We start from the raw sequence: 15,015 nt of genomic DNA, 5'->3' as shown, positions 1-15,015 counted from the left end.
AGTCCAGTAATGAACTACTCAATATTCCATGCAAAGTTTCTTGTTGCATGGTGGATTTTGTGTTTGGGATTTGGGTTTGGTGGTTTTGTGGTGGTGTTTTTTTTTTTTAATAATTCTTGCATGCATATTAGATTAAAATGCAAAAGCTTTTTCCTTCTTTGTGTATGCAGGGAAAATGCTTGCAGTTAACCCATTCTCAATGGGATTCCTGCATGTGCTTTTTGCTGGCTTTGAGCCTCAGTGTGAAAACTGTCCAGACCTTTCCTAAATACAAGAAATATTTGTAGCTACAGTTTATGGTTTAAAATAAACCATAAATTACCACCCAGTTGGATTTATTAGAGCTTATTTGGGTTTGCATGATTTGCACTCAGTATCTTTCTTGCTGCATCGTTTCTTGAGGTGTACAAACCAACGGACTGTAGTTTCAGGAAGGCTCTCCTTCCATGCATCTGAAAAGTCAAAGTCCAACGAGGCCAAAGACTGGAAGAGCTTAGCACAAGCTGCCTTTATTTGCACACTCTGTTGACCTCTGCATCCTTGCTGCTGGCCGCGCTACAGAGTGGGTTAGCTCCTGCCAGCTGTGTCCCGATCTGCCTCCTTCCTCCAGTGTCCTCAGTTCCGCTGCCCTTGGAGTGAGATGGGTGGCAGTAAAGGCTCTTCCATGGCAGATCAGAGCGTGGCTCAGTTGCGCAGTCCTACACAGTGGCTGTCCCACGGGGTCTCTCACTTCAGGAGAGGCTGCAGCGGCACGCCCTCGGGAGCACTGACTTCTGGCGGCACTTTTACTCTGGAAGAAAATAAAAAAATCACGTTTGGGCTGATGGACAGAAAAGCAGGAAGGCCAACAGCCCCGGTGGGTTGTGCGTTCTTCCCCTGCCACCCCCAGACAGGGAATTGCAGGCAGCAGAGAGGGATGTCCCCTCTCCACGTCAGAATCCACGGGCAGGGAAGGGTGGAGGGGACTCACTGCGGCTTCTCGATGTCCTCGATGCCTTCGGGAAGGCGCACGTTGAGCGTCTCCGGGAGCAGGAAGGCCACGGCACCGCTGCACACGGCCACGCCGCAGTAGGTCACCTCGGGCAGGAACCGCCACACCTCGTCCAGCAGGAACATCAGCGGGGCCAGGGCCCCTCCCAGGCGTGCCATGAAGGAGGTGTACCCCATCCCATTCTGCCTGGAAAGGTGCAGACCGCCATGGGAAAGAGAGGGCTGCTTGTGCCGTGTCAGACCTGTGCCCTTTCCCCCGCAATTTTCTCTAAGTGCTGAGGCTTTTTCCCCCTGGCTTTTTTTCTCTGCCATTTTTTTCTTTTCTTTCTTCACGTCTTCCTAAAACCATCATATTTCCCAGAGATCAACTGCAGCTGCTGTGAAAAATAGGTTTCTGTCTACTATGAGAGAGAAGCTGCAGTTCCAGACTAAGAATACCTGCTCTAAAGCAGTTTCTGCTTTGAATGTCTAAAACCCTGAGAGCATTTTCTAACAGTAAGACAAGTGAGTCTTCCAACCTGCATAGAGTAAATCCAAGTTCCTCCTTCTCCCATGAACTTCTGGTGGCATGCACTAAAGATCCCTGTGAGCACTTTTGGTCCAAGGAAGGAGACCTTGGAGAGGAGACCAGAAATATGACCTAATTTTGAGGGGACGGGTGGTATTTCACACTGATGACAAGGATCCCAGCACCTGCTTGTGCATACACAGAGCAAGTAGGGCAGAGGGAGCCAACAGTTTTGTCTTTGTCAATGTCTTTGGGCATGAAAGATATGAAGATCTGGAGTAAAAAGCAGATCAGTGTGACCGCTTTGGTTTAAATGTGAATCATTCCCCACCTGCAGGAGACCTTTGGAAGCTAAAGGACTAAATGGCAGAGGAGGGTACTCTGTGCAGGAAGGGACAGAAGTGAAGTAAGCCACAAGGCCTGCTCATTCATGAGAGTTTTTTCAGACTTGCACAAAGAAATTAGCGAGGTGATTCCTTCCACCAGACTTAGCTATATCCCAGCCTATGCAAATGCTAAAAGTCTGGTGTTATGTTACCATTACCCAGGTATGTCGAATAAGCTCTGCTTTAATATCATCCAATGTCTAAAAGTCTCTCAAATATGTGGTAGTATGTGTCCCCTGTAAAACTTGGTATTTAAAGTTATTATTTTTAGATTCTTTTAACAGTTCCTGACAGATCATCACAGGGAACAAAGAGTTTGCTAAGCACAGGTGCTTTATGGAGTGCAAAGATCTTCCCACACAGAATATTCCTCACCTTTCCATTCATCTTCCTGTCAGCACAAGCTAACCACCCACAACCCAGGTGAAAGAAAGGGTGGCTTTCAGCCTCTCTCTTGTGAGTAAATGAAACCCCTAGAACCGGCTAGTTCCAGAGGCAAGGGACTGGTGCTGCAGTGCAGTCACCAGCACATCCTGCTGTGCTGATGGCCAAGGGTGACCTGCCATGCCCTGGGGGTGTGCTCAGGTGGGTGGCACCTCTTACCTCAGAATGGTGGGGTAGAGCTCCGAGGTGTACAAGAAGACGGTGGTGAAGGCAGCTTCTGAGAAACCCTTGCCCATAATGGCCACTACCGAACGCACGGAGGTGAAGGCTGCGGGAAAGAAAAGGCATTTGTGACAATCAGCTGCCTCCAGGAAGAAGCTGCTGTCTCCAAAGGCTGGGCCTGTAGGTTTAGTAAGTATTAGCCCAAGTGGGAGCTGAACTGATGACAGGATAGGTCCTGACAGTTCCTGCTGGACAAAGTCTATAATTTAGATAGGCACTGTGCCTTGCCATTGCTGGACCCTTTAGTAATTACAGTGACTGGAAATCATCTGCTGTGACCAGATCTGAGGGTTAGCCCTCATTAGTGACCTTGTCTCATAGACACCCTTCAGGTGGAGGACTTCTCTACCCAGAATTGCCTGTGGACAGATCCATGGCCCTCCTTCTCCAGCACTGCACAGAATGAACCCCGTCCCCCTTTAGCAAGTGCTTTGTGGAGCAGGAGAGCCTCTCACGTGTGGGAATGACGATGTTGGCTCCTATGCAGAGTCCGGTCAGGATGAGTGTCCACGCCTGGCTCTGCCGCCGCCCAACTCGGTTCACCAGCACGTACATGACCATCTTGGCTGGAATCTCAATGACGCCGAAGACAAACTGGGAGAGGTAGATGCTGAGCCCAAAGCCCGTCAGGTTCATGCTCATGCCGTAATAAGAGAAGGCAACACCAAACCTGCAAGGAGTGGGTGGGGATGAGACCGAGGGAGATCCCTCTGGGAGCTGCAGGATGAATTCCCCCTGTGAAGTGACACCTCTTACCACACCACGCCAGAACACAGAGAGATCTTCCTCAGGACTGGGGTCCTGAACAAGCTGATGTAGGAGTAACTCCCTCCCATGCTTTTGTCTGTTGCCATCATTGCGAGGGCCTGGCAGAGAAGGAAAGAAAGAAAGAACTCAGCTGCCGTACTTGTAGGATGCAGACGTGAAACCTGAGACAGGCTGGAGACTTTGCTTTTTCCAGCTTCAGATCCATACATTGGATTTTCCATACATTCCCTTTGCAGAACCATTCTCTGAGCATACATTTGTCAGAGGCATGCCTTCCTATAATTTTACAGATCGCCTGCTACTTTTAGAACTGTTTTTCTTCTTGTGGCTCCTTCTTCCCTCTCACCTACATGCCCCGTGTAGCAGAGAGGTCTGTAGAGAAATGGCAGATGGAAGAGGCAGTGTTGGCCAGTTCCACCCCCTTCCCCATGTGGCTGCCTGCTGTTGTGTGAAGAGCTAACAGTGAGCTTCACGCTCTGTTCTTAGGAGTGCATCCATTAAAAGAGTAATTATTTATCCATCTACTTATATAAATACAGAATACCTAAAGAGTCAGGCACTGACAAGTGAGCCCTGCCTGTGAAGAAGAGAATGCGCATTCAAAAAGCCTTTTGGCAATTGATTGAGGGGTAAATACCAGCAGAGTTAATAAGTTCTACTCACTGTGTATTTACTCCAGTATCCAGTCCACTGAAGCCTCTTGCCATGGCAGAAATGAGTGGATATTCCACCTAATGGATGGGATTTCTGGCCTTATGGGAGCTGATCTGGTGCTTTATCTTGAGGAGTGAATTTCTGCTTTCCAGGGCAAAATGCCCACAGTGCCCCACAGACCACACTGCAGGCTAAGCATTGCTCCAGGTGTCAAACAGAAATGAAATATAGAGAGATGAAGTGGGAAAAGAAGAACATGTGTCTGGATCTTCAGTTCCTTACCTCTGGTGAGACAGCAAAGTCTTTCCTTCCATTCATTCTTGCACATCTGAGCAGGTGCCTGTGGGCTTGCTTCACTTTGCCCTTGGCTATGAGCCACCGGGCAGACTCCGGGACCCACCTGCAGGTGCAAGGAGAGGAGACTGTTCCTGTTTTCCACCCCATACACATGGCTCTGGCATCTTCTCCATGAGACTTAAGCTAAATAGAACAACTGTGGTGCATGGGAAGAGTAGTGGGGCACCCTTTTGACATGTACATGCTCTTCTGCCCCTAAAGACTGAGCTGGTTGAAGTTTCAAACTATTTTCAATCAAAACTGGCCCCAGGGAGTTTTTATTTACACATTTGTGCTTTCTGGGACTCTTTAAACTTTGAAATTGTCAGATATTAAAAACCACAATGTAGAAAGGATTCGGTGAGCTCTAAACATTATTTTTTAGTTGCTAAAATGATTTGGTTTTCACAATAATCAAAGCCCTCTGCACACTGGAGTCTCCCACTGGAATGGTCTGAGACCAGATCCTTACAATCCAATGTTTGTGATTCGTGTGCCCTAAATCAGATTGCAGTAAAACTAATGAACAAATGCTGTCACTATTCAAGCAGGAATTGAAAATTATGTGTAGAGCAAAAATGTTTGGAGAATTGGTCTTGTTGAAAGTTTTCATCTTCCCACAAGTTTACAACCTTGGGAAATATAAAGAAGGAAAGATGGCATTTTGCACTCACTGCCATTGTCTCTAGAGAGTCATACCATGTCTTTTGGTTGTCTAATGTCTCCACTGAGTTCTGACATTGTGCCAATAATATCTACAGACAGCTAAATTAGATTTTAATTCCATACTTCAGAGACTTTCAATTTTCTGCAAGCGCTGACCTTATGGGTGCTTGAAGACTAGAGTGTAATTTGTTGGAGAACTAATCTCCATAAAAGACAGTAACATGAGAAGAAAAATCAAACAGTAATGATGAAAAGGGTGGGTCCAAATGCATCTGTGAATTTCAGCACTTTCAAGGACTGCTTTTTTATGGCTGGTTGTCCTAGAAACAGAGCAAAACAACTTGAACTAAAAAGGTCAGCAGAACACGTATTTTAGTTGTGTTGGACTGGATCAGTGAGATACCAGAAGGTACTCACCATCAGTGAATCAACTCTGGATTCTAGTTTGTAGTACTACATGGGGGGGGAAGAAAAAAGAAAGAAAAAGGAAAAATTAAAGTTTCTTTGATTAAATGAATCATCTCCCATTTTAAGGCTTAGGAGATGTCAGGCATTTCTTAAATAAGGCTACAGGGGGACATTGTCTGTAGAAAGCAGGCGTGTTTGGCCCATCAGGATGGTTACACACCTGAGAAAAGCCTTGGGAAGTGCTGAGATAAATGAACCTGACCTAGCCTGAAGGTGCCAGTGGCTTTCATGGAAAATCTGGTGGCAAAAGTATCCTTCCCAGTGAGGTGGGGACAGAGAACGGATCATTTTTTTATCTTGGGTTTACTAAGGATTGAAGCCTGGATCTGGTTGTGTCTTCCTTTGATGGAATCTCTTTTCTTTACACTGAGCCACGTCCGACAGAGCTGGCAGCACCAAATCCTGCTTCCCCCTCTCGTCCAAATGCCTCAGCCCCAGTGCAGCCTCCTCCTTGTCCCCAAGACTGTGATGTAACCTTGGCTCCTGGCCTTGCTGGAGAGACGAAACCCAGGCCACTCCGGTTTTCCAGAGCTGCCACGCTTGGGCAATCCAGGTACAGGACACAGATGAGTCCTGCTCGTCCTGAGGTTGCTGGGCGGATCCTAGGATCCACAGAGGAGGCAAATGCCAGTGTGCTTCCTTTCTGGTGGCAGCACTCACCACAGGCAGATGACGCTCAGGAGACAAGGTCCTGTCACGGCCACCAGCAGCCAGTGCCACTCCCGCACCAAGTAGGCTGCCAGGGCCAGCAGCATGTTCCCAATGCTCCAGAAGATGCTGCTCAGGATCCCGGTGAAGGTGCGGTGCTGGACGTCCACCCACTCCATCCCTGCAAGAACGAGGCAGCATCCAGCTGGGACATGCAGGATTTCTCCAGGAAGGGAAGGCCTGCAGGGATTTTTAACAAGGGCAAAGCAAGGGAACATCCCTGGTTCTCTCCTTCACAAAGTTCTGCTGTTTGGCTGATTTGGAACATTTAAAGTGTTTGGCCACAGTACTTAAGCTCTTGCAAAGCTGTAAGCCACTAAAATAAAACTTTAAGAAAAGAAATGCTGGACAAGTGTTAATAAAGAGTGCTAAAACCACTCTTGGTGATAGGGATTATTTTTATCCCATTCAACAGCATTCAATTGGTCTTCATCAACCAGATTTTTTTTTTTTTCCCTTAACCATCTTGCCTGCACGGTTTCCCATTTCTCTGTCTGCTCATTATTCATCAAAGAAACATATTGAGAAGAATTGTCCTTCACATGGAGTCCACCCAGAGCAGACAGCAGCACGTGTAAAGCCAGGTGGGGGTCTCCTTGTTCGTGTGTGTGAGCTAAAAGCCAGTTTTCCTCCGAAGGACTGGACATCTTGCTACAACCTGTAACAATCAGAAGTGCCCCCCCCAAAGCTCTACTATGACTTACAGGAATTGACCTTTGTAACAATAAACAAACACAGCAGGCCTTGGGATTTGTCAGGTCTTGTGTGGGCTTTTCCAATACTGAAGCCATTTTAGCTTGATTTTGGCTAGATCTGCAAAAATTCTGGAAATTTCTGCTGCAACCGTTATTTATTCTCAGGTAAAACACTTTTTGCCCAGTATGTCCCAACTGTATGTACAAAATTATCCAATGGTTTACTGGATATCCTGAAATTTGGAGCTTGGTTTTATTATGTAATCACCTAAATTCTTCAGCTTCAGTTTTGCCTAGGTCTGTGTGATTTTTAAAATTTGTTTTTGGTAGTTCTTCTCATTGTAAAATATGGATTGGCAACTTAGGAAAACTGTGAGCAAACTCGAAACTGGGGAAGTAGAAACACCCTGAAAATGACACACCACCCTCTCATGCTGAGGACAGGGCAATGCTGCTGGATTGTCCTAACAGTGTGTGCTTGAAAGGTGAGAGCTTTCTATGAGTGGAAAGGGGCAGAGACTTTGGAATGTGGCTTTTATTTTGTTGCTGATGATACTTGACAGGAATTGGGTCGGCTTGTTGCAACAGAAGTACTGAGGAGTGGTTATTGTATTTTGAGTGGACTGTTAAATATTAATTAGACTAACAGCAACTTGCGATTCTTGGATCCTTGCAAGGGAGATATTCTGTAATGAAACTGCACACGCAGCACCTTCCTGACCCCTGTTCCTACCAAGTCTGCCCTGCCTGGTAGACAGCTCCCCTCCCACCCCCTGCCTGCCGGGAGCCCCCCTGACAGCCACAACCCCCACACTCACCCAAAGGCAGGACAATCAGGGAGAGGCCACTCAGGGCCACCCCGGTGAGGGTCCGTGTGATGGCCAGCATTGTGTAGGACACAGAGGCGGCACTCAGCATCCCAGAAACCACGGAGCACACCAGGGACAGCTGGAGCATGGTCTTCCGTCCGAACCTGCCACGAGCACGGGCTGGGTTAGAGTGGCTGGAAACCTGTCACAGGAGCAGGGTTTGAAATGGGCAAAGCAGAGATTTTAGAGGAAAATTAAAGGATGCAGCACCCTGGAGAGGAGGAAATGGCTCTGAACCAAGCTGGTGTCGCAGTGGTGCAATCCCATGCAGAGCCCGCACTGCTCAGAACAAATCTGGCTCTCCTGGCCAACACCACCACCACAAGCAGTGATGGCAGCTTGAAATTCCGTATTGCTGTCACACCCTGCTCCCTCCAGTGTCAATGTCCTTCTCCCATGGCCTACTCAGGACTGGCCACTGTCACCACTCTCAAGGAGGAGACAGAGCCATGACGCTCTCACCCCGCTCCTTGGAAGGAAACCAAAGGAATCCAGTCGTCAGCCCATATGTGCAAATAGCCCTGAAATCCTAAGGGGTTTCTGAAGAATCTGCCAGGATGTTGTTCCCCTGGGGTTTCCTTACACCATTGTCCAGAGTCCTGTGTGGAGTGTGGAGAAATACAAAACACCAAAGGCACAAAAATGCACGTGTATATAAACACACACACTCTCACAGACAGAGAAATATGTCTGCAGGTATTTCTACACAACCTATGAAAACCCAAAAATCAAAATGGAGCACAAGGTGTCAGTCTCATGATGAACATCAGCACTGCATGTTAGGAAGGCTTAGGCTCAAGCTGCAATAGTACATTAAGCCTGCCAGCAGGTGACGTTCAGTCCACAAGGAGCTAAATCCTGCTCTGATCCCGATGTTAGGGCTCTCCCAGTGGCCACCTGAGAAGGATGATGGCAGGAATGATTGCTCCAGGGGAAAAAGTGGCATGGCAGGACATAATGCCCCAGTGACATTCCCCAAAATAATCAAAAATTACTTCATTCATTACTTCATTCTGACCCCTGGGTCAGAACAAGAAGCACCAGAAACCCACCAGAGCTGGATCCAGTTTCCAATGGGTAACTGCCCAAGAAAGAAGATACATTTTTTAAACGAAGAATTTCCTTGAAAATACAGTAAGGAGGATATAAACCCATAATATTCTCTGCAGGACTCAAGGCAGCTATTTAGGGAACCATTACTAGACTCTCAGCAAATAGACACTACCTGCTAAGAAAACCAGGAAAGAGCTGGCAGGATTGAATTGCAGGACACAGGGAGGCTGCTAGAAATAATGCCATTAAAATTGTCTTCAAAGACAGGAGGAAACCTCTGAACCTCTGAAAGATTGTAGAAAATACAATAAAAGGAGCAGACAGCACAAGCATAAAAATTAATAAAAAAGCCATCTTCATTAAAAAAAAAAAAATCTGGAAGTCTGCCAGTGCACCATTGAGCCAATTCAGTACAAGGGCAAGGTACAAAAGGAGTCTTTAGAGAAGAGCAGACAATGGCAGAGAAAATGTATATGTATTTTTGCATACATTTGTTCACAGTGAAGGTTTTTGGAGGGTTTACCTGGGTAAAATTTGTCACTAGAGTAGTTCTCAAATCCAAATATCTGTAATGGCTTAGAAAAAACCTGAACCTGAACGGTAGCAAAATGCCAGATGATTTCCTTCTGGAGCATCAGAGATGAAATCTCTGCCTTGTTGTTAGCACAAAGGAGTGGGATCTCATCTCTACCAGAGAAAATGAAAGTTGCTAATGGGAGAGAGGATAGGGGAGAGGTGGGGGGTGACTTCTGAGGTTTAACCTAATGATTCTTAATTTTCCTCTTGTTTCCCTAGCCACTACTCATTGCTGTGTGGATGTTTGCCTAGAGCAAAACTGTGTTTATCTGTCATAATGCCAAAATCTTCTTCTTGAGTAGCTGTGGTCAGCTCGGAGCTTTCATTTTAAATGAGAAGTTTAAATTGTCCCTCTATTTTAGATTAATCTGCCCTGAAATTCTGTCTTCTGATTCTCTCATCCAGTCACAGAGTCCTTCAGCTCCTTCTGCAAAGTCTCCACACTTGGCCCTCATCTCTGCCAGACCCAGCATCACCTCCCCACTTGCTCCCTTCCCAGATTATTCATAAATGTACTGACGAGCACAAAAATCCAAGCACACACTCTCCCTTGTCATCATGGAGCACTTGCATCTCCTCTCTTCTTCCTGGTTTTTAATTATTTAGTTATGCTGAGACCTTCCTTACCCTGGGGCAGCTCAGCTTCTTAAGGAGTGTTTGATAAGGAGACTGAGACGGTGTCTCCTCTGCTGACATGCCTGTTGATCCATGCAAAGAAATCCTGTACATTTGTTAAGGCTTGGATCTTTCGGAAAAACTTGGCTGATTCTTCACTGGTGTGATCAGAGGAGTATCTGCCAGTTAGCCTGGTGCAGACAGAGGTCAGGCTGCCTGGCACTCCTGAGATCTTATCTGGAGACCTGTTTAAAGCTTTTCTAGCCCCAGGATGCTGTAGGGCTGCAGGACAACATCTCCCTGCTCCCGGCATTTCACTGGCATTCCTCTGGTGTATTTCTCTCTGCCTTTTTCTGTCAGCTTATTTCAAAGCTGCAGCTCCAACACCTGCCTCTACACATTCTCCCACTGTGAGCACAGACTCATTTATGTCTCACACTACAGTCTTTTTATGTCCAGATGCTCCTTTTATGCCTTGATCCTCTGCTGGCTCTTCCCCCTCACAATCCATTTGTGAAACAAATTACTTTTAATTTTGTGCTACCTTGTGAAACCTTATTTTCTGCCATGTTTTCTCCTGCTCCTTTTCTTGATTCTGAATTTCTCTCCCTCCAGCTGTGCTATAAAACTATTGGAGATACAAAGCCAAGGCACACAGTTTGAAAATCAGCCAGGTGTCTTGGGTCCTTGTAAAAGTATACCCACATACCCATGGGTAAAGATATGGATGTGAGAATTCCCGTCTGCAGCACTAAAGTCTCTGGGTCCTTCACACTTCAGGTTCCCCTCTGCAGTGATTTTGCAACTTGTTGTACTCTAATTCCTCCCAGAGGAAGGAAATCAGGAAGCAGTTTCCCATAACGAACCGTGTACATGGAATAGCACATCCCAGCTGCGTGCCTGAACTCTCTGTCCTGGTTTTGCTTTCTGCAAAAATATTTAGTTTCTTAACTGATATCCTTACTAGCTTATTACTTGGATTTCTTTTTTCCATGTTTATATTGTCACATCCCAACATTCAACCAGAGACAGCAGATTTGTCCCTGCTTTCTTCATTGCTTCAGCTCTTCCTTGAGGAATAAATACCTCCCCGCTTGTAAAGAATCTCCTTAACCCTGATTCTCTAGGAATGACAGAGCCAGATTTTGCTTGCTGGGAGATCTTTTGAGCGATGGCAAGCATTTGCTGTGAGCCCCTCACTTGGGTGTCATTAGCCAATTTGTGTGTAATTTGCAAGGAGTTAACTCTTAGCCTTTCTGTTCAGCTTTGTCTCAATCAGCTTTCTCCATTTTTTGACAGTTGTTTTTTTCCTGAAACTGGTCTTGCAGACTGGATTGTTTTGTTTTGTTTTTTATTGTCCCTGCGGCAATCCTGACCCCAGTCAGCAGTGACTCCTAACCGAGGCCAGAGCTGCTTCTCTGATGCGGGAAGGAAGCGTTTGCTCCCCGCATGGCTTCCCGGTACGGCTTGGATGCCATTCCTAGAGAGACGCTGATTCTCCTGTCGCAATTGCCTTTTCTTTTCTCCTCACCCCGCCCCTCTGATTGCCTATTGAGGGTCACATGCCGGTGGAATTCTTTCTGTGAAGCTGCGGCCCGGGAGGAGCAGCCTGGGAGGGGTCAAACCTGTCGGAAAGGTAGCCGAACACCACGGCCCCCATGGTGACGCCGATGAAGAAGAAGGTTGCTGTTGCCTGGTTCAGCCAGCGCTGCTCGCACACGAGGTCCCACTGAAACACAAGGCCAAAATGACATTTAGTGCCCAGCTCAGCCTCTGCTGCCTTCCCACGCCCCTTCACTCTGGTGCTCAGATATTTTATCCCGCAGTTTGTGTCTGCTGAGTCTGATGGAGGGGTGGAATACTGCACTAAGCTGCACATCAGACCATGCCAGAGTCCTGGGGAATGGAAAACTGCATGTTTCCCCAGCACTATCTTTCTAAACTGTGCCCTTTTTGCCTGACCAAATTTTCCCTTCCCTGAGACCTTGTGTGATTTGGACTGTTTTCCAAGGAAAGTAAAGCGTTAACACCCAGAGGTATCACTGCTAGCCCTGGAAAAGTGTTTCGGAAGGCAGGTGGTTAATATTTGATGGGCAGGGACCTTTTGCATGCTCAAGGTTATGGCTGGTTATGAGCTCCATCTCAGTGGAAGACCCTCAGAGAGAACATTTGATTTGGCAGAGATATTGGTGGTAAGAGAGGAGAGGCAGAACAGCCCTGAGGAGAAGAGGAGGAAGGTGAAGATCAGTGAAGGGGGGTGGCCAAGGGATTAGAAGCTATAAAATGTTTGGAAAACCAAGAAAGGAAATCAAGAGCTCATATGAAACCCTGACAGGATGCAATCCTGTGCAAATGCCATGTGGCCCACATAGAGAAAATCCTATATCTGTGTCTTTCCCCTGCGACCTCACTCCCTCCCAAATCTCTCAATCATTTGGAGAAATTAAGATGATTATAATGAGAAATGTTGGCATCAATGTAAGCAAGATGAGATGCTCACAAAAATAATATTAATAAATGTTAGCTCCTAACACTGAGCCTCTCAAGGTATCTCTGAACAGGTCATGTCCACTGGTTACAATGCACAGATTCCTCTCTCATTCTGTGCACTCAGCAAGCACCTCTCCATCTTCTCCTTAAAGCACAGAGCTAATTTCAATTTTGGCTGGATCACAGGCCAGGAATTACCTGGGTGGAGATGGTGGAGGTGAACTGCGAGTGGTCATAGACCCATCCATGCTGGCAGTGCTGGACAATGGATTTGTTTTCTGGTGGCAGAGAGGAGTTGAGCAGCAGGTGAAACTGAGGCTGCGAGAACATCTCACAGGAGCTGAAAGTGCCATCGGGCTTCCGAGGGATGCTGATGAGCAGAACTTCCTCCACGGTGAGATTCACAAATGCCTCTTGGTGTGGAATTGCACAGTGATGAGAGGGCGTAGCGGCAAGAAAATTGTGCAGCAGGAAATGCATGGGGAGATTGATTCTTGGGATGCAGAGGATAGCCAAAATCAAAATCTGGAATCTGCCAAAGCCCCCAATTTCCAGCAAGAGATCCTCAAACTTCATCTGTCCTATGGGGTTTGCTCATTCGGAGCAGCTATGTACCAAGGAGCAGCAACATGAGCTTGAAAAGCAGCCTCTGTTCTTGGGGCTCAGCTTCCCATGGCTTTTCATACAGCCACCTCTTTGGACTTTGAGACCTTGCTGAAATGTGCCAAAAGTCACAATGGAACTCTCACTTAAGGTATAGTCAAAGAAACTATCCCGTGTGCCCGCAACACATCCCTTTCAAATGGACCCAGCACAAAGTACCGGCTCTTTTTGGAGTCCTTTGCTCCTGCTGTGCTTCTGGAGAGGGATCTCCTCTAATGATCTGCATTAGGAAGGGAGGCTGTGGGGAGAGTACTGTGAGAGCACTCTCATTTCCCAAGTGAAGGTCCTGCAGCAAACTCTGCCTGGTGTGAGCTGGTCACCAGCCAGGCTTGCCGGACCATGACAGAGGCCTCTGGAAGAGCAGGGGTGTCCCACTGTGTCAGGGTATCCAAGGACACCAAGCTTGGTTGCTGAGCACCAGCCAAGTGTGTTTTGGTGTGGTTTGTGTCAAGCCATGCTTGACATGGAGAGGCTGAGAGGCTGCCTGGAAGGGAGATGTGTCTCAGGATGGATGCAAGCAGGGCGGTGGGACCTCTGGGGTGAAAAGGTAGGTAAGGGCCACCTGCTCGCCTGTGCCCTGCAAAGAATGGAAAAAGTGACAATGTTTCCCCACTAAGTCCTTTCCTCCACCTGGAAAGGTGTTTTCCCAGGACAAAGGCAAGGAGTTGATGGGAGCTGCAGTGCTGGCACGCAGGGAGGCTGCACCTGTCACACTGGGGCCGTGACATACTGTGCAGGGTCCAGCCCCGTGCTGGTGTGCTCTGGGGACCGATGTGACAGCCAAAGGAGTGAATGTGCAGCACCTGGCAGGGCCACGGGTGCTGCTGCCTCTGCTGCACAGACTGGGGATGAGATTGGGGCAGTTAAACACAAAGCAGGGGGAGAAGGAGCTGACTCTGCCTGGGGTCCCTGCGGGACCTTCTGCAGGTCCCTTCACACCTGGGGACAAGACAGGAGCCTGCTTCCCTCGCAGCAAGTGCTCCGGACAGACCGGGCCCCTGGGGAGAACACATCCCAGGAGGTTGTGTCCTAACTCAGGGGCCAGAGCCTCACACAGCAGGCAGGAGCAGCTCCCTGCAAAGGCTACCACTGAAGTGGAGCTGCCAAGAGCTTGCTCCAGGTTATCTCCCACCGCGTTTTCACCTGTGCCCTCCCTGCCCCGCCAGCCCTGCACTCCTGAGTGTTGGTAGGCGCTGATGCCTCATCTCCAGCCTCTCTCCAAGCTGTTGCCCCAGGACATGCTCTGCTTTAAAGCAGCTCCAGTTTGGCCATTCACCGTGGAAGTGCGCTTGGTTGCTGTTGGGATGCAGGCACAGCAGGAGTCTGGGCTCAGGGCATGTTGGAAGCGGTGCCAGGCGCTGCCAGGAGCTGCCTGTCTGCACTGCCTTGCCCTGCAGCCAAGGGCTCTAGAGCAGCAGGTAGGGATCAGGAGATCCAAAATAGCTTTTCACAGGGCTCCTGCTGTGGCTCTTGCTGTGGCTCCTGCCCGCACCGGGTGGAGCACAGATGTTAATGCTGCGAGGGCACAGAGCAGAATAACACCACGATCTGTGTCCTCAAGAGACCTTTTCCCTTTGCAGCAGCATACCTGGCCACCCATGTTTCACTAATGGGCTGACCCAGTGCTTGGTACGAGGCACTTCAGTGCTCATCCCGGGACAGGCACAAAGGAAGCACACAGGAGTGAAGTAGGGACACCTGACAATGTGTGCCTCCAGGGTTACAGTTTAAGCTGAAGTTGAACTAAAGGACAATTTATTTTTTTTCAACATCAGTCTTCTAAGAGCAAAGGAGAGAAACTCTAATTGATGTCCTGCTGAACATTTAAACTGCAAACAGATTCAGCCTCCTCAACAGAAATGAGATTACGGATCACCGTTCCGCAACTCCCAGGGCTCTGTTGC

The 15,015-nt window shown here is 47.9% G+C and overlaps 1 protein-coding gene across 1 annotated transcript; it reads right to left on the bottom strand.

Moving 5' to 3' along the window:
• Positions 1-585: 585 nt before the first annotated feature.
• On the bottom strand, positions 586-13,104 carry SLC22A7 (solute carrier family 22 member 7). Its single transcript, XM_040060881.2, has 10 exons — positions 12,647-13,104; positions 11,584-11,687; positions 7,664-7,818; positions 6,103-6,271; positions 4,255-4,372; positions 3,307-3,416; positions 3,006-3,220; positions 2,488-2,596; positions 971-1,177; positions 586-790 (listed from the first exon to the last, which is right to left on the bottom strand). Exons 1-10 carry the CDS (start codon positions 13,022-13,024, stop codon positions 727-729), a joined length of 1,629 nt encoding a protein of 542 aa, XP_039916815.1. The 5' UTR covers positions 13,025-13,104; the 3' UTR covers positions 586-726.
• Positions 13,105-15,015: the final 1,911 nt, after the last annotated feature.

Source organism: Hirundo rustica, chromosome 3 (genome assembly GCF_015227805.2).
Source record: "Hirundo rustica isolate bHirRus1 chromosome 3, bHirRus1.pri.v3, whole genome shotgun sequence".
NCBI lineage: Eukaryota > Metazoa > Chordata > Aves > Passeriformes > Hirundinidae > Hirundo > Hirundo rustica.
This window is presented reverse-complemented; position numbering and strand designations above follow the sequence as displayed.

Excerpts from the sequence above, each read along its gene's own strand:
- SLC22A7 (XM_040060881.2), bottom strand. The coding sequence starts at position 13,024 with ATGAAGTTTGAGGATCTCTTGCTGGAAATTGGGGGCTTTGGCAGATTC. Across the intron at positions 11,688-12,646 it reads CCTCCACCATCTCCACCCAG|TGGGACCTCGTGTGCGAGCA; the intron begins GTAATTCCTGGC and ends CTTGTGTTTCAG. Across the intron at positions 1,178-2,487 it reads CTCTACCCCACCATTCTGAG|GCAGAATGGGATGGGGTACA; the intron begins GTAAGAGGTGCC and ends GCACCTTTCCAG.